Source organism: Taudactylus pleione, unplaced genomic scaffold (assembly GCF_031769625.1).
Source record: "Taudactylus pleione unplaced genomic scaffold, aTauple2 ptg000155l, whole genome shotgun sequence".
Taxonomy (NCBI): Eukaryota; Metazoa; Chordata; class Amphibia; order Anura; family Myobatrachidae; genus Taudactylus; species Taudactylus pleione.
The window spans coordinates 9,129,067-9,148,361 of NW_028284557.1; the positions used below are offsets into that span (position 1 = coordinate 9,129,067).

Below are 19,295 nucleotides of genomic sequence, written 5' to 3' on the forward strand. Positions count from 1 at the left end.
ACACACTTGGATTTTGCACTGAGCAAATACAGGAAAGATATGCTCTGCAAACAGACTTGCTTCCAAAGAGTGATTTACGGTTAGATATTTTGTGAAACTGTTGAACAAGCAAAAGGATACAGAGAGCTTTAATGTAATATTGAATAACTAACATAACACAATTAAGAATCTATTAAAGGACCTCTGAAATGAATCTAATAGCGAACATTCAGATATTGCTAAATCATCTATTGTTTTCACTCTGCCTTTATTTCAACTTCTGTCTCACTTCTCCCCTCTCTCTCTCTCTCATCTGGAACCTTTCTTTCTATTTTTTGATCTTGCTTTCTAAATTCTTCTACTTTCATGCTCTCCTTCCCTGTCCTCGCACTCTCCCCCTTTCTCCTGGCAGTGGGACTAGAGATACTGTAGGAGTGGCTTAGAGCCAGTATAAAGTCCACATCTATCTGCCCAGTGCAGTAAATCCTCAGTCCCCCTCATTCTTGCTATGGAGAGCAGTACAGCTAAGACTGCATCATTTCATGTTCCTGTGTGCTAACTCCTTACCAGTCTACTAGCTCTGTCCCCTACTATAACCTCTCATTCACCTTTGTCCTAACTGTATAGCCACACAATGCCTGGGCACTGCCACCTTGCTTTACTTGTGATCTCATTGACATCACTTGGAGTGGCAGATGATGCTATACAGTGCCCCCCTTGCTCACAGGAGAAGCTTATTCGCTGTCTGGACCCTACTGGGTGCCTGGAGCTGGTGAAAGAACCCGGGTGTGGTTGCTGTGCCACCTGCGCCCTCCAAAAAGGAACGCCATGTGGGATCTATACTGCCCGATGTGGCTCTGGGCTTCGTTGTTATCCCACCAAGGGTTCCGAAAAACCCCTGTTTACCCTAATGCATGGACAGGGGGTCTGCACTGAGATCGGGGAAATAGAAGCCATACAGGGAACTTTCCAGACAGCAGGTGAGAATTTAAAAAAATATCCACAGGGCAAAAGTAGCATCTAATTAAATCTGCTTAATGCAATTACCTTTTTGTTTTGAGAAACTTGCAATTGTGTGTCTCCCACTTCAAAGACAGGATATGCCTCCAGGATATTACTATACCACTGAATCAAATCCTTAACTGTTTTAGCACCAGATTTGCTTGCTCTCAATGTATAGGAACACACATATGATTTGTTGGCTGGAAATGGGTCAGTGGTACACTATTTGTCTCCATCCTAAAGGGTTAATATTGGAAAGATTTAGTGCATTATGCCAGATCATTATCCCTGCTCCACATCTGCGTATTTAGTTATAGGGTAAGCATGCCTGGAGATAGGAAGGAAAAAGTGTTAAAGGAATGAAGTTAATTGCCTACTTTTTAATGTTACATTTTCTTTGCACAATTCAGCATGACATGAAGTAATGAAATCTGTACTTAACTGAGTGATTTAAAACATTAAAATGTGATTGCACAAGTGTGTCAGGCTTATGAATTTCTTTATGTCTCTTACGGAAATTCAACTTCATACTGGACCTATATCATCCATAACATTTTAATTCCTTTTTTTTTTTTTTGCAAAGTTCACCATTTACTACTATTTTTTTCAGATAATAATTTTATTAAAATCTAGAACTACAGAACTATTGTTCACTGTGCTCCACCATATTCATTTGTTACAAAACATCTCCTATGTAAGAAAAGTACCCATCTGTCGCTTTTTTGGTGAGATGTTCCCTTTATTTTTTAACAATAATTCCATGTTCCTCTCAATTCTAAATTGTCTGTTGTGTCTATCTGAATATATATATATATATATATATATATATATATATATATATATATATATATATATATATATAATATCTTTATGGATAAATTCCTTCAATCTCTTCTCATATAGTCAGTATAACAGCATGTGTTTTTTGGAACGGTTAGTGATTTATGGTGTTTAGATCTGGATATTGGTTGCTTTGTCATGTGATTTTGTATCTGCACGTCTGCCGAGGTGAGTGCACTTGCCTTCAAATACATGTAAATATCTGTCTGTTTAGTTTATGCTATAAATGTCCCTATTTGGCCATTCTAAATGTTGGGAGACATACTGAGATTTGCCCAGCTCTGGATTTATTAACCTCTATCTTTGTGAATATTGGCTGTTACAATAATCTGATTCTGTGCATAATTACACTGGGAGACTGCACTACAGGCATGGCAACATCACCCATTTCATCAGGGAAAAATTAGACTGAGTTGAGGGAATGTATGTGGACTCAGTTATTCAATTTATGTAAACTAAGATTTTCATGCCAATTCATTCATTATTTCAATCCAAATTAACTCAATTAAAATGTTTAGTGAATCAGACAAAATTTGTCATGTTGACGTATTATTCTTTATTATATACAGTAAGAAAGACATTGTGCTGCGCCAAATCAGCAAATGGCTGCCATAATAAAATTTGTTATTGCAAAGTACTTTCTGACGTAACATGGCATCTCAACTGATGAAAACAACATGGCTAAAGGAGGTCAGAGATGAGTAGAGGACAATATTGCATCTGTTTTTAGTCTTATCCAGTAACAATCTACTGATTATTATCATTATCATCAGCATCAGTATTATTATTATTACTACTATTACTATTAATATTTTCATTATTAATAGCCTTAATTTGTAGGGTGCAACAAGGGTTCCCGAGTGCTTAAAGTACAGACACTGCGCAAACATAACAAGATATAAAGTATAAACATGGCAAACAACAACTATATAGACTCCATAGCCACAAAATCAGCACTGGCTGAACCCATACCCTGGTTGATGGCTGCAACAGTTGGAACTGAGTGGCGTAACTACTGCCCCTGCAGCCCCCGCGGTGGCTTGGAGGCGTCACTCCCATAGTGCCGAGGAGCGGACGCCGGGGTATGGACGGCAGCAGCACTGGTGCGGGGATAAAGGTAAGTGGGTTTTTTTTGTGTTTGTGTGTGCACGGGGGGGGGAGCAACTACAGGGGTCTCACTACTGGGGGCACTGTATAAGGGGCACTAACTTGATACACACAGTTTACAGGTTATAAACTATGTTCCCAATAATCTGGTTCTACACAGACATAAAAACTGCAACCTGTCTTGAGCGGAGGTGACAGACTGGCAGGAGCAGAGAGGAGGGTTGGTGAAGTAGATCTGTCAGGGTGAGATGTAATGGGCATTACTGTTTGGCATAATGTGTATTTGGCATTACTGTGTGCACAATGTGCTATTAGGGGCATTACTGTGTGGCATAATGTGTAAGGGGCATTACTGTGCGGCATAATGTTTTGTATGTGGCATTACTGTGTGGCATAATGTGTTGTATGTGGCATTACAGTGTGGCATAATGTGAAATAGGGGCATTACAGCATGGCATAAATTTGTTATAAGGGCTTTACTGTATGTCATGTGTTATACGTGGCATTATTGTGTGGCATAATGTGTTGTAAGGGGCATTCCGGTGTGGCACACTGTGTTATAAGTGGCATTACTTAGTGCGTCATAATGTGTAAGGCACGTTGCTGTATCATGTAACCACACACCTTAAACGTCGTCTTTGGGTGCGTTTGATCTTTGGGCACGGGGAGGGGGGCGCCTGAAACTTTTTTGGCATGGGGGAGCAACATTTATGGTTACGCCACTGCTGCAACTGACAGATGAGAGCCACTGTTGCAAGGGGTTAGAGACAATGGCATAAGTAAGGAAAATAAAAGTACATGAGGGAAGAGGGCCCTGCTTGTGAGAGCTTACAATTTATAGGGGAGTAGCGGACTGACATTAGTGACAGAGGGATGTTTCAGTTTGCAAAGATCTAATATGTACCAATGACACGTTTTGTGCATATATGAATAAATGTTATATATTAACTTCATGTCAACCATAGTAACAAGACATGTAACTGCTGTTGCTTTTGAGAAAACTGTATAACACAACAAAAGGTGGTTTCATGGAGTTACCTATCAGCGGATATGATAGATATTGCTGGAATATGGCAATTATGCACTTTATTTAATCTGCATTGAACATACAGTGTGGCCTATGTTGCTCCATATTAGTCATGGCTACAACACAATTTTTCATACCACATGTGTAGTAATATGAATTTGTATCTAGGATTGTGACGCCTGACGAGAAGAAATGGGAGTGGTCATATATTAGTTGAGTGCATAATGTTGGGACATAGCAACAGTTGCATGCTAAGTATTGCTAGAAGCTATGCTGGCAAATAAATAATTTACACTATGGCCCTGATTCAGAGCCACTCACAAGCGTGTCCCGCCGAGTGACTGAAGTTCAGTTTTGCAACGGGGCTCACAACAAGATGGGGCGGCTGTCCATGGTGAGTGACAGCTCGCCCTGTTTTGTGGGAGGGTAGGGGGGGTGGCTAGACAAATGCAGGCGTTCCCTTAGGAACGCCTGGCATTTGTAGGGAGGTCTTACTGACATCACTACTGATGTCAGTAGTGGACTTCCTGCTCTATTAGAGCAGGGAGTCCACTGGGCCTTTGCAGCAGCCCAGACCGTATCGTAGGGTCTCGTCGCAAGGTCGATGGTTTGCGATTATCGCGATGGTCCCCGGGCCGCTCGCACAAGCTGTGGGTGGTCTCCCACAGCTCTGCGAGTGGCCGGAGAACAAAAAAAAAAAAACGCCCACAATCCCAGCGTGCGGGCAGCAGCAGCGAGCAATTCTGAATCAGGGCCTATATCATAAGTTACACAACAAACTAATGATCCTGGCGCTTATCAAAAATAAATTTAGATTAGATAAATACACAGATATTCCTAATTAATATAAAGCAGCAAGTCTTTAGACACTGGGATTTGTAAATGCCCATACACAAGCAATAATGAAATATCAGACTGCGCTAATATGGCTCTTAATGTGAGACAACAGAATCCACATATATATATAGAACAGTCATGGCTCCAAAAGTTAAAAATATATATACACAAATTCTTTATTATATAAATAATTATATATCAGATTTGATGAAGACAGTTATCTCACAATTAACAATAAAATACCACTTTGTATTAAAACAATGTTGTCCTAATGGGCAAGTTTGAGAAATCACTTGTGTTCTTGACACATTGAAATGTCCTGGACAGTTTAAATCAAATAAGTCATTGGCACCCAATAATGAATATATCCAGTTAGAGTTCTGAATTGGTGTCCAAACGAAAGTGTCACATGCAAATAATCTGGCCAGATATGTGTACTGCTGTAAATAGATTCTACCTGTCTGTAGCCGGTTTGAGCTGTGCAGTGCTGAGGTGTCTCACTGTAATCGGCTTCCCAGGTGACGTGAGAGGCTGCCAGAGCTGGGCTGACGTTACATCAGTAATCACTTAGTCTCCTTGTCAGTAGCCAGATTGAGCTGTACAGCGCTGAGGTATCTTATTGAAGTCGGCTTCCCAGATAAGGTGAGCTGCTGTCGGAGCTGGGCTGACACTGGCCCGCTGTAAACGCTGGACTACATCCAGTATGTGGCCAACTCCATATAATGCCGCTATGCCGAGCAGCAATCGGCTTGTGGTTTTTGGGGATGATGCATCCAGAATAAACTGTCCATATGCAAATGGTGCTGGGCGATTTGGCGGAGTCCACTGATGCGTTTCGCCCCTTTAAATGGGGGCTCTCTCATTAAGAGCCTATACCATAAGTTGTCACTGTGTAGTCTCTGACTATTGTGTGACTTAGAGTCCTGGGGCCCTATTCAGAGTTCTATGCATTTGGATTTGCAGAATGCGTCCACATTTTTTTTCTGCATCTTTGCAACCCATTCTGAGACAGTCGCATACATAAGTTTCAAGCGGTGACTCCCTACACTTGGCTGCGGCTCCCTCCCCTTGTCGTACATGGACATGATGCAGCTGGATTTCGACTTGGGGTTTGGTTTCACTGTGAGTTCTGAAGTTGCTATAAATCGCAGTACACAATGGAAATACTTCATAGTTAATTGCCAGATAAAGCAGATAATAAGTATCCAAGTGGATTAAAGCCTGTAAAATGCTTATAAGAATACAGGTTTCCCCTGAATAAGAGGCATTCTTCATTTGTGTGAAAAAGTGTTCTCTTCGGAGTAAAATTACTTTTAAAACCGTGTTGCAGCTGGTTTAGAAGTTTTACTTAAATGGATATTTTCACTGTGTGCGCCTCATCTCTTACAGTCATCATTATCAATCTTACACTTACAGCAGAGTCAGAGCACATGCACGTCAGGCCCCTCCTGCTGCATTTGAGACTTTTCAGTGGCCATATTTGCAGCATTTAATGACTACACGCTCATACTGCACCCATACTGTACCCATACTGTACTTTGGCTGTGATTGCACGCCCACTGCCCGCGACACAACACACAATCCAGCCCTTGTCTCAGCCCTTCAGTCATACAAAATCTCAAGCCATGTGAGGCTGAAAATAAGATGTAGATTGCAAACACATGTAATAAAAAATGTAACTGAGAAAAGTTGCATTTCAGTCTGACTCTGAAAAGGCCCTTGGCCTCTGAGATTCAGCTCTAATGGTGCAGTAACATATTCCAAGCTTAAATATCTTTGTGTGCTGAACTTATTCCAGCGATGTGACAAAAACCATAATCATCCATCCTGTAATGAGCGGAATGGGATTATATACCCACGGCAGCCCCACAGAAGGACATCCCAAAGCCGGCTGGTAAGTACCCTAACCCTCCATTCTCCCCCCTAACCCTTCCTTAGTGGTGCCTAACCTTATGTCCCCCCGGGGAGCCTAAACCTAACCCTTCCAGAGGGGTGCCAAAACCCTAATCTCCCCCTAGTGGCGCCTAACCCTAACCCCCCCTTCCTTAGCCTATCCTTCCTCGGGGGGTGCCCATCCCTAAATCCCCCCCGGGGGTCCCTAAACCTAACCCTCCATCTCTGGGCTAAGTAGTATACTTACCCGGCTCTTGACGATCAGGATAGCAGGGGTTCGTGCTTCCGGTGTCGGGATTAAGATAGGCATCAGTATTTCTACGCGTACCTTAAGTCCCATGTCGGGCATGTATAGTTCGGGATTAAGATCGGCGGCATTGCGTCCGCCGGTCTATTAACTTGTCACGATCCCCAAGTTGTGTGTGTGTGTGCGAATGAAGTACTCAGAATACTTGAATAAGGTTAATTACTGCTGTTAGGTGAAATGAAATAATGATTTATTAGCAGCAAGGGTTGCTCATAAATGCAGGGATTGTTAGAAGGAAACAGTACAGGAGTAATGCAGATGGATGATTACTGAACATAGACAAAGTTCTGTTTGTTGATATTGATGAGCAGTCACTGAGCTACAAATGGGAATATAACTGGCAATGTGAATACAGGTATACTGGCGGGACCTGGACTGGATACACACACTAAAGTCCAAGGTAGCAAATGCAGTGCAAACTGGTACAGATGAAGTGAGGTAGATGTAGTAATTGTTGATAATAAATCCAGAGGAATTGGTATGCAAATAAACAAGTCTTGGTCAGTTGGTGCAAGGTAAGGAATAATAATAATGTAATTGATTACTCACACAGGGAAGCAGGTGAAAACATTGGTTGCAGTGAGCCAGGATCCAAGATGGTAACAAGCAGAGATAACTTTGGAAATGGGAACCTTGGAACACTGCCTGATTCAGAGCCGGACGCTCTGACCAGAGCGCTCGCTCTGAATCAGGGCCCTCCTACATGAAAATGGAGCGGCCTCTTGGACCACCCACAGCTATAGCGAGCGTCCATGATGATGGTCGCGATGGTCAAGACCATCGCGACCATCGGGCTTGTGACGGAGACCCTGCGGTAGGGTCTCGCTGCCGCAAGCCCTGGAGTGATTTTGGCTCTATCAGAGCCAAAATCACTCCCACTGACATCATTACTGATGTCAGTGGGGCCGGGTTCAGACGGTAGGCGTTCCCATGGGAACGCCTCCGTCTGGCAGCCACGCCCCCGGCACGCCCACCAAAGGGGGCGTGCTGTCAATCAACATCGACAGCACGCCCCCTTTGGTGTGAGACCCGGAGCGACTGCTACCCCGTCGCTAGCCGGGTCTCGCGCATGCGCACGATGGAGCTCCCTCCATTGTGCGCATGCGCAGTAGGGCACCATCGACCCGCTTGCGAGCGTCCTGCGCTCGCGAGCGGGTCTGAATCAGGCCCACAGTCACAGAGATAGACTAGATGAGCTGGCACTGATTGCACAGTTCTGAGGATATATAAACATAGTTCCCAGGTGCAACCCACTGCTGCTTGATTAGGGTAATCAAGACTAGCCAGAATGGAATAGGCTAAACAGGGCCTCAGACAAGAGCGACACCAGAGGTAGGGAGGAGGAACTACACAGACCGTGACATAACTACATAGCATACCTGTGCTCTGGCTTTATTATTCTGCCTCTCATACAGTATCTCTTATGTATTGGTTTGTTTACTGTTGCAGATCCTGTGCTTGGACTGGACTATGCTTTTTTGTCTGCCATCTGCTACTAGGCCTGTGCTTGAATCTAACTATGCTATTTACCTGTCACTGATCCTGTGCTTGGTCCTGACATTTTCTGCCTCCCATTGTTTTTGGATCTGTTTTCACTAGCTGTTGACCATTGTGATCAGTCAGTATTTCCTTGGCCTCTAAATAATTTTTTATATTTTATTTACTTTATAGTATCTTAAATTGTACACTTTCTTTTGTGTCACAGAGTTGGGTTGTAGATTGGGGAAAACTGTGAGTATCAGTGAGCATGTTTATGTTCTATGGGAAAATATGTTCCTATAGGTGAACATCACAATTATCTTACTTTAGTTCTAATACTGTATATTATTTAAATACAAACCACACCTGCCTTGCAATGTGAAAGAGTACTCTCTCTCTCTACCATCTTCTTGTTAATCCTCTATGTCATGTTACTCACTACATGTACTAGTAAAAATAAATGTATCCCACAATTTTTGTTTTGTGTGGATGCTTGAACAAAAAAGCATATTATGCAAAGGTTATGGGCACAGAGGCAACACAACAGAAGAATACAAGCAATATTTCAGTGAAATTGGCAATGTATATGTGAGTAAGGCAAAATTGTTTTTTCAAAGGGAGTAAAGTTACAAAAAGTAAAGAAAATTGGTGCCATCTTACAACCTAAACTTTCGGTGACTAAACTGAATAATGGCAACTATCAGCTGCTGAAAATTAAGGTTGAGGTGCTGCTATTTATAGATAATTTGTGTTAGGACATTACTGCAGACAAAGGTTAATAACCAATAATGGATAAGAAAGACAGACAGGCAAATTTAACCATAAGATTTTTAGCAGGAGATGACCTGCTAATTCACATATAGAACAGACTATCAAAAAATGAATGAGGGGTGAATTATAGAAGCTGCATGAAAGATCTGGTTTACAAAGTAACCTGTTTCTACTGAATAAATTATACCAAATGAGAAAAGACATACAGCAGCATATAAATGTAATTCTACGAGACAGTAATGCAGGTCTGGTCAATGGGTGAAGTTAAACCATGTGATAGGCATACTTCTTTGCAGTCTACCTGACACATACAGTGCAGTGATTAATGCCCTGAAGTCAAGACCTGAAGAAAAATTAACACTGGACTTTGTGAAAACCAAGTTTATGAACATCAGCATATAAAGGAACTCATAAATGACAAAATGGAAAGTGACACTGTAAAGGTCTGTAAAGCGGTAGACATAGGGTCTGATTCAGAGGAGGACGCAATGGCGATGTTGCATGCAATATTTTATGTCTGCACATGCATTAGATGGATTTCTGTGCATGCTTCATGATGGCTCGGAGGCACAAAACGAATTTGGATGCAGGGAGTGTGAATTTCAGTTGGCGCTCCTGTGAGGTAACACAGGGGTGGCTAGCCAGACACTGACGAGTTGCATCTGAAGAGACAGAATCGTTCACACAGTACACCATATTCAGATGGAGAAACTATGCCTGCCATAGGGCTGGTGCAAGTTTTGATGGTATAAAGTCACACCAAGACATATTTGCACTCCTGCGAGTAGTAGTCTCACATTGAACAGAATTGGCTGCTGCATTAGCATAAAGACACAGATGCAGCTGCAGCAGATGTTAAGATTACCCTTCACTGATGCATGTGCAAATCAGCAGATCTGAACTCTTAGAGCAATAGTAGAGCATGGGCCTGATTCAGAGATGCATGCAATAATGATTTTGATGGAGTTGAGTGGTTTGTTGCTATTGCACGTCCACAAAAATCCCTAAAAACTCCTAAGGTGCATGTGTTTCACAGAGTGTTCGCACAAAGGCGCTATTCATTTGTGATTGAGACGCACAATATAGGAACTGTCTTTGAAAAGTGCTGGGCATTCCTGGGCGGTGACTAAACAGATGGACGGAGATGGTCTGTCTTATGGGCGTGTTATGAGGGTTTGTTATGATGGTGCAGCAGGCTTGTTGCTGAAGTGTTTGCATATAGCTGCGGTTGCGTCGGCGTACACCTCTGCCATTGCTTGTACATAGATTTGGGTGCAACAAGTCACATCACGAATTCTGGAAACGTCTTCATTAAACTTGACCTGCAACACAAAGAGATAATACATTTCTACTTACATTTGCAAGATGGTTATGTTTTGGGAGTAGATAAAGCATAGTTATGTTGTACACATAAGTAAGGTCAGTGTTTCATAGAAAGGTAATGATATCCTGACATAAGCCTGATGCCCCCATTTCTCGAAGTTAGGAGCAACAGGAAACAACAAATCTGCATATTAATACTGTCTGATACCAAGGGGTTGTCTACATCCAACAGCACAACCAGGGGCAGAACAGGCTGACAATCCCCAGTTACTGTTGGATACACTGATACAGGATAAAAGTACAGTATAAATACAGTAATGCAGGTGGCACCCATGCTGAATGGTATACGTTTAAAAAGTGGTTTAAGTCCACCAATAGGACATCAGACCTGGAACTACACCTGTCATTCACGCCAACCCTTATATTATCATGTATAGCAACTTAACATATTTTATATTCACTTTCATAATAGTCTAACTATTCCGCAAAGTAAAAGTACTACTGTACATGCATCGGCCCCTCATCACTGCAACCATCTCACATTTCCACATTAAAGATGGTGCTGTTCTTATGGTGACAAGTGACCATTAAGCTTGCACTGATCCTGAGATCTGGCCAAGCTGCAAATCTCCCCGTCTCCACCCTCCTCCTAATCCTCCCTACAACAATGAAGGTCATAAAATAGAAAACGTTTTGAGACAAACAGCATAGAGCATCAAAACACAGTTCCATATACACCAGAACAAAATGGGTTAGCTGAGAGGAAGAGAAGAACCTAACTGAAATTATCAGATACAAGGATTAGTTGAAAAATACCTTGGTGAAGCAGAAATGACAGCTACAATACTTAGGCCCCCATTTACTAATGAGTTTTATCACCAAAACGAGTTATAAATTTCACTGTGTATGATAAATGGTGCTCCAGCCAATCAGCTCCCAACTGTCATTTTTCTAACACTTGACAGTTGGGAGCTGATTGGCTGGAGCACCATTATCATACACAGTGAAATTTATCACTTGTTTTGGTGATAAAACTCGTTAGCAAATGAGGCCCTTACTTACTTGCAAAACAGATTATAGGATGGACGAGTGAGAAAACTCCATGGGGCAATGCAATAACCTGGTAATTTTGAAAGTTTTAAGTCTCTATTAAACATACTTACCAACTGGCGGGGCCAGACCATAGCCATTAGGTCCCGTCCCCTTTACAGGAAAACCCTGCGATCGTTCACTAGAAAGTGGGCGGGATGCGGGAGATTTGCCTACTCTTTTGTGGGTGTAGGGGGTTACCTGAAAAATCAGGAGCCTCCCGTGACTCCCGGGAGAGCGGGCAAGTATGCTATTTTAAATCTGCCCAACCTGCAGAGTAACAGAGCATTGCCAATAGGCAAATTGCTATTTTTTCTTATATTTGTGATTTGGTCCTAATTTTGAGTCATGTCCCATGTGCTTATACTTACCCGAGGCTATGCTGATAGCAGTAGTTCACCGGCAGCTTGCAATAATGTAACACAGTCTTTGGGCCTTGAGAGAAATAAGGACAACACTGAGGCTATGCTGATAATAGTAGTTCACCAGCAGCTTGCAATAATGTAACACAGTCTCTTAGCCTTGAGAAAAATAAGGACAACACTGAGGCTATGCTGATAACAGTAGTTCACCGGCAGCAATAATGTAACACAGTCTTTGAGCCTTGAGAAAAATAAGGACAACACTGAGGCTATGCTGATAGCAGTAGTTCACTGGCAGCAATAATGTAACACAGTTTTCCTAAACGCCTATGCCACAAATTACTACCACCAGAATTGCCAGCCGGGGTTACACAGGGCTCAATAAACAATTAATGTACATTACACCACAGAAATTGACAAGGTAACAGATACACAGTAAACATACACCTTTTGCTAATGAGATGACAGCACAAGTAATATACATTACATCAGCATGAATGGACTTTGAAATGGATACCGGGCCAAACAGTGTATAAGAGACAATTTACATGCACACTTTGAAATGGATACCGGCAACAAGCAGTGTATAAAAGACAATTCACATTAACACCAATACTAGCAAGGGATCAAACATTTCATGGCAAGCAAAATAATAATCAGCATTGACAACAATAACACAGCGAGCAGTGAACAGCTTTACAGACTGTTATAACAGATAAAGGGCCACGGAGGGCCACTATCAACCACTTAATTGACACAAATGGCCAACACTAAACAGAGGTAAATACACATCAATAGCATTGCATTTAGTTTAAAAATAAACATAGGACAACCCAGGGTGGCATTGGACTTGAGCCAACACCCATAAATCACGTCCCCTCCTGGACATGAGCCAGAGGTTCACAGGAAAGAAAATGACCACCAATACAATTCTTGGGAAAAAGTTGAGGTGACCTATCTTTTACTTCCCCCCTATTTTCACACTTTACCTCTTTAAGGCACTATCAATAAGATGATAAATGGCAGGCTAGTATAAACTGATAAACCCCCTGTGTGGGCCTAAGAGTGAACACTGGGCAATGACTGCATGGTGGCAGCTACTTGGGAGGGGAAGGGACCCAGTAAATGAAACTTTGGGGGAAGGGGGAGAGGGATACCCATAGTCTCACCGCTAGCAGGGGCTCTTCCACCCAAATCCGACTCCTGGATACTGGAACTGCGCAGCCCGGGATGCTAGGCACCGCGCCGGGCCGTGCTGTAAACACTGAAGCTCCTCCTCTGTACCCCAACGGTCAGCAAGCGGAGGCAGGGTAGCTTCACAACTCCGGAGGAACAGCAAGCAGGGAAGGGATTAGGCCTCCACGATGGGCGCGCACCGTTGCTCTAACGGGGTTTCTCACACCGGCGTCCGGCAGGCTTCTGCGTCTTCCGCGGATCCTGCAGGCACAGCTCTTCCGACTGACGCAGCTCCCGTCCCCAGCGGCAGTCTCTTGCGTGGGTCTCTGCGTTCCTGGCAGCAGTGTCCTCTTCTAGGGCTGTCCCCTCTGTTGCCCGTGGCGCCCAGCGGTACCCTCGGGGTCCCTTGCGGGGCTTCCAGATAGCAGTGGTCCCTCAGGTTGGTGCTAGCACTCAGCTCTGTGCAGCATTGGCCCCCTCACTCTGGCAACAATTACCAGTTCCTCGGCAGGGGTCCTCCGGTTTGCGGGCACTTCCTCAGACAGCCAGCTGCTGCAGAGGTCCTGTTTCTGGGTCCTCCAGGTCTCCCAGCAGCCCTCGGTGGCAGTCTTCTCTGGGTCCTTCCTCTGGCAGTCTGGTCTTCAGAGGGGTCCTCGCAGCGTCAGCTGCCGGCTTCTGGTGCTGGGGCTTACAGTCCTCTTCACCCAGCGACGTCCGTGGAGTGGTCCTGGATCTCTGCTCCGGCAGAGCAGTCCAACAACAAGGCAGGCATGTGGCAGGTGAGTCAGGCAGGTGTCGTAAGGTCAGTCCCGGCAGTCCTCTCCTAGGGGGTGGCAAGTTCAGCCTTCACCCCGCACCGTCCTGCAATCCTTCCCCACAGCGGGGATCCTCACAGCAGCCCGGCAAAACTCTTTAGTTCGTGACAGTAGCGCTGTCCACATCCAGGCAAGCTCTCTTTGGGTTCTCGGGAGCCATTATTTATAACTTTGGTGCCTTCTCTGGCCTTCCTCCCTGGCACAGACCGGCAATAATTATTGGACCAGGGGATCCAGTAGCAGACCACCCACAGATCCCTCTGCCCTGCAACCTAAGGTGCCATTCAATTGAGGGGCTTTTTCCCAGGTTAAAGGGGTTGCTGGACAGAGCATAAATCTTTCCTTGGGCTGCACATGCCCAGAAGGGACTCCCAGAGGCAGGGTCACACAAAGTTCGCTATACCTGCCTATAAGGAATGGGGCTGCATATGACAGTGTCCCTAAACTGTGGGGACAGTCCTATCTATTATATAAAAAATTTGGGGGGACCCCTATTTGGGAACAAACTTGGGGGTACCACAGCTCTAAGGGCCTGAATCAGAGGTGGACGCAGTGCCAGTGTTTTCACAGTTGTCTGATGGTTTTTTGTACTGTGCATGCCCCCGAGTTGCACTGCGCAAGGTATTTTGTTGCAGATAGAGACCATTGGTGGGCGTTCCTGGGAGGTAACAGGGGGGTGGCTAGTCAGATGCAGGCGTGTCACAGTGGTGAATTAGTATAAAGACGCAGTTGTGGCTGCATTAGTGTCCACCTCTGAATCAGGCCCTAAGTTTGGCGAGTTTGTGCTATGGCACATATGTGATATTCTGCAGATGCCATTTTAGAAAGGGGCTGAAGCCAGTGTCATTTTAAAATAAAGTTGATTTAAAAAGATGAGTTGGAGGAATGACAGTTGGAGCTATGGAGAGAGGAGAGCTGAGAGGAGGCCATGGAACAGTGATGAGCAGCTGAAGAAATAATCAGCTGAGTGAGAGACAGAGAAAAATTGAAGAGTGTCTGGGAGTTGTAGTACTACATAGAAAACCAAGCTGAGAGTCCTGTTCAATTGTTTGCTGTGCCAATCTTTTGTAGGGGATGTTGCATCCTGATTTATGTCCTCAGACCTGGTGAGAGGAACCCATTATTACACAGCTTCTATGGGTGATACAGAGACACTGGACCTCATTCAGAGGTGGTCGCAAGAAGCGATCGCTCTCTGAGGGCGGGCACTTTTTTTTTGTGCGGCCTCCTGGTCGCAAGCTAAGCTGTGGGTTACCACCCACAGCTTAGCTAGCGACCAGGGTGATGGTCGCGATGGTCAAGACCATCGGGGCTTGTGACCAGACCCTAAGGTTGAGTCTGGGCACCCGCAAGCCCCAGGGAGCTTCCTGCTCTGATCGAGCAGGAAGCTCCCACTGACATCACTGATGATGTCAATGCGGCCGTCCACCCCCCGGCCCGCCTACAAAATGGGACGAGCTGTCGATCAACATCGACAGCCGCCCCTTTTGTAGCGAGCTCCGGAGCGAGAGGGCTACCCATCGACCCGGTTGCGAGCACATCGGTGCTTGCGACCGGGTCTGAATGACCCCTTATGCTCCTACTTTATTTATCAGCGTAGCAGTGTTGCTATTTGACTTTCAGTTGTAAATACAGTTTAAGGGCTACACTGTGGGCCTGATTCAGAGCCGCATAGAGAGCCCTGCCGGGTCCAGGTGAAGAGGGGGGGTGACCTAATGGTGGGAGGCATGGCCACACCCCCTTGAACTAAAAACAAACAAACAACACTTTTGCAGCACCACTGCGCACTGGGGAGGGGGCGCTGCGAGCCCCGCAGCCTGGCACAAAGCCAGACGGGGCAATATCAGTGTGGTCGCTCCCCCCCCCCCACAGGCATAGGAGACTGCTGCTGCAGCCCAGCACAAGCTGTGCTCTGCTGCTGTGTGGGTGGGAGGAGGGAGGAAAGCGATGCCAGGTCCCCTCAGGAAGCCCAGGCCCAGGTAAATAGTACCCGCTCCCCCCCCTCTCAGTGCCCCTGTCCACAAAGAGTTAATTGTAATCCAAGTTATCAATGATATGCCATCTGTATTAGGTTACTGGGACATTCTACTATTGTATAAAAGGTGTTGCTAATTTAGTATAGGGATTAGTCAATTACGAGGGCTGATTGAAAAGTAATGAGATTGATTTTTTTTATTCAGAAACAAATGACTCCACAGAATCTGACCATTTTTCTTTTTCAAAGTAGCATCTTTCACATTCAGAAGTGTAGCTAGGTGCCATGGTGCCTGGAGCAAGGGTATGTTTCGATGCCCCCCTATACTGAATTGGGGGCATGGCTAACATGTGGGGGCATGTTGCATATGAAAGAAGTATTAAATTAATAAATATATGTGACTCCCCCCTTACCACACCTCACCTCCTTCACCTGAATACTATATTTGTAATTAAAGTGCAGATTTGTCGGTGCAACAAAGGGGCGCCATGCTACCAGCACCACATACCTCGCTCTTTTATTTTTTTGGGGGGGAAGTCCTGGCTCCTCTGTCCATGCGTGTGACTTCAGCATCTGAAGATGCCCAAAGCTGTGGCATTTTTAACTTCATCATTTTTTGAGAACTCCTTTCCACGCAGTTGTTTTTTCAGGGTTGGGAATGCCCAGAAATCACAGGGCGATACGTCTGGGCAATATGGCGTGTGTTTCTGTGCTGTCCCAATCATTTCAGTCAGTGCTGCCAAAGCAACAGCAGCAACATGTGGTCGGGCATGGTCTTGGAGCAAAAAACACTGTTTCTTCAACAAATGTGGCCTTTTCATGGATCCACTCAAATGGGGTTTCAGGACGTTTGCATAGTACTCACTATAAATTGTCTGTCCATGGGGAACCCAGTTCTGTAGGATCATACCGTGCGCATCAAAGAACAGCAGACCATGACTTTACACGCCAAAGGAATCACACAGAATTTTTTGGGCGGAAGCAAATTCACGTGTTTCCATGCAATGAACTGTTGTTTGGATTCCGGATCATAATGATGAATCCACGATTCGTCACACGTCACATGATCTCAGAAAATCTGGTATCCTCTCCAACATTCGAACAGTGGGCTTGATTCAGAGCCGGACGCTCTGACAGAGCGCTCGCTCTGAATCAGGGCCGGTAATTTTTTTTTTTTTAAAACGGCCTCCTGGCCACTCGCATAGCTGTGGGTGACCACCCACAGCTATAGCGAGCGGCCATGATGATGGTCGTGATGATCAAGACCGTCGCGACCATCGGGTTTTGCGATGAGACCCTTGTGGTAGGGTCTCGTTGCCACAAGCCCCAGAGAGGTTTCGGCTCTAACAGAGCAGAAAGCTCTCCCACTGACATCACTTGTGATGTCAGTGGGGCCGCCCCAGATGGTAGGCGTTCTCATGGGAACGCCTCCGTCTGGCCAGCCATCCCCCCGGCCCGCCCACCAAAGGGGGTGTGCTGTCACTCAACATCGACAGCACGCCCCCTTTGGTGCGAGACCCGGAGTGACGGATTGCCCGTCGCTATCCGGGTCTCGCGCATGCGCACGACGGAGCCGGCTCCGTCATGCGCATGCGCCACCATCGACCCGGTTGCGAGCGCTCAGCGCTTGCGACCGGGTCTGAATCAGGCCCTGTGTTCTTGCACGATTCAACTCGTCCTAGCATCTGCTCTTAAAGCCAATAGCTAAGCATCAACAAATGGCATATAACTATAGCCTTATAATAGAAGTTTACAGCTACTGGGACCCTCATTCCTCCTGGACAGTGCAAGAAGAAAAAGTGTGTGAATGCTATTTGTGACTGCAACTATTAGTTCCACAGGCTACTGTACACCTGTATGTACATTTTCTACATAGTTGTGTATGAATGGATGCATTGCTTATCTCTCTCTATTGTATGATTTTCTTATTTAACGCTCTCTCTACAATGTACTAACCACCATTAACTATTTAGGTAGTTAATGGTGGTTAGTACACCATTGCTTATCTCTCTCTATTATATGATTTTCTTATTTAACGCTCTCTCTAAAATGTACTAACTACCATTAACTATCTAGGTAGGATATTCATTAAAATCTTGACAGATTTATTATATTTCCACACAATATAAACATTTACTATAGCATGATAAAAAGAAAAACATTTTTTGCTGCAATTTCAATTTGTTTATGGGAGTAACTGGGAGTAACAGGGTGATATCTGTGCAGATGCACGGAGACGGTCCATCTTATGTGCATGTTATGGGAGCGCTGCAGGTGTGTCACTTAACTGGAATGCACGCTCAGATGCATAATGACTCACATTGGAGGCCATACTCTTATGTACAGTCTGCACCTAGAATGTGTCTGGTGCGACTAATGGTTGTCTAAAGACGCACAAAGCATGACTTCAGCATCTGAAGATGCCCAAAATGCATTATAGTTGTCGACCTTTTGGCTGCCGCCTCCTGGATGGGGTAGCCAGGTGGTCACTACGGGAGGAGGGGCTTGGCGGAGGTAGGAGCGTTATCGGCCACCTGTGCTGCCCACTTCCCTATTGGCCTCAGCCCATGGGGGATTTGTCCACCTTTCCGGGTGACTGGGAGTGCCACCTGATTTTCTGGAGCCTCCTGTCTATTCCGGGGGGGGTAAATATGATTTGCATATGCTTAATCAGAGAAGTTGGACAGACCAAGGTCTTTCCTTGCTAAGAACGAATGGCTTCTACCTTAGGAGATCCGAGCAAAAACAAGATATCATTTTGAAGATCAACATTGTTAATGATAAAGGAGTGGATAATGCTCATATTTGGGGAATGAGTGTTCTTCAGAAATGCGCACAGCCATTTCCAATTCACAAAAATTGGGCAAGGCGAGTCAGCAATTCACAGAATTTCAAGCTATGGATACGCATTTAAGAACAGTTAAGAACAGTTTGCAGATTTTACACAGTGTTGTGACTACCATGGTAACCAAGGTTACATGGCACATGATATGGAGATCATAGAGATTTTGATTGTCCTTTTGAGCTCTTTATTTCACTGCAACATTCTCCCTCTCTTTCTACCACCTGTGCCATAATATGACATACTAAGGGCTAACTTTCCTAAAAGTCCATTTCGAATTTTCTGACATTTTTCCATCGGTTTTGCAAACTGACTATATACTAAAATCAATACTGATGGCAAAATGACCAAAAACCCAACTTTACAACACTTAGAACAATCGAGTTTTTGACATAGGGCCTAATTAAGACAAACCCAATGTTGCATACAAGTACGATTGTTAGAGCTCTGCCCATGCGCAGGATCTGCAAG

The 19,295-nt window shown here is 44.7% G+C and overlaps 1 protein-coding gene across 2 annotated transcripts in view; it reads left to right on the top strand.

Moving 5' to 3' along the window:
* Positions 1-480: 480 nt before the first annotated feature.
* Positions 481-19,295, top strand: part of IGFBP4 (insulin like growth factor binding protein 4) — a 114,503-nt gene continuing 95,688 nt past the window's right edge. For both annotated transcript variants that reach the window (XM_088474740.1, XM_088474741.1), the window contains exon 1: positions 481-959. In XM_088474740.1, the coding sequence (XP_088330866.1) occupies positions 614-959 (346 nt within the window). In that variant the 5' untranslated portion in view covers positions 481-613. The remainder of the gene's footprint in view (positions 960-19,295) is intronic.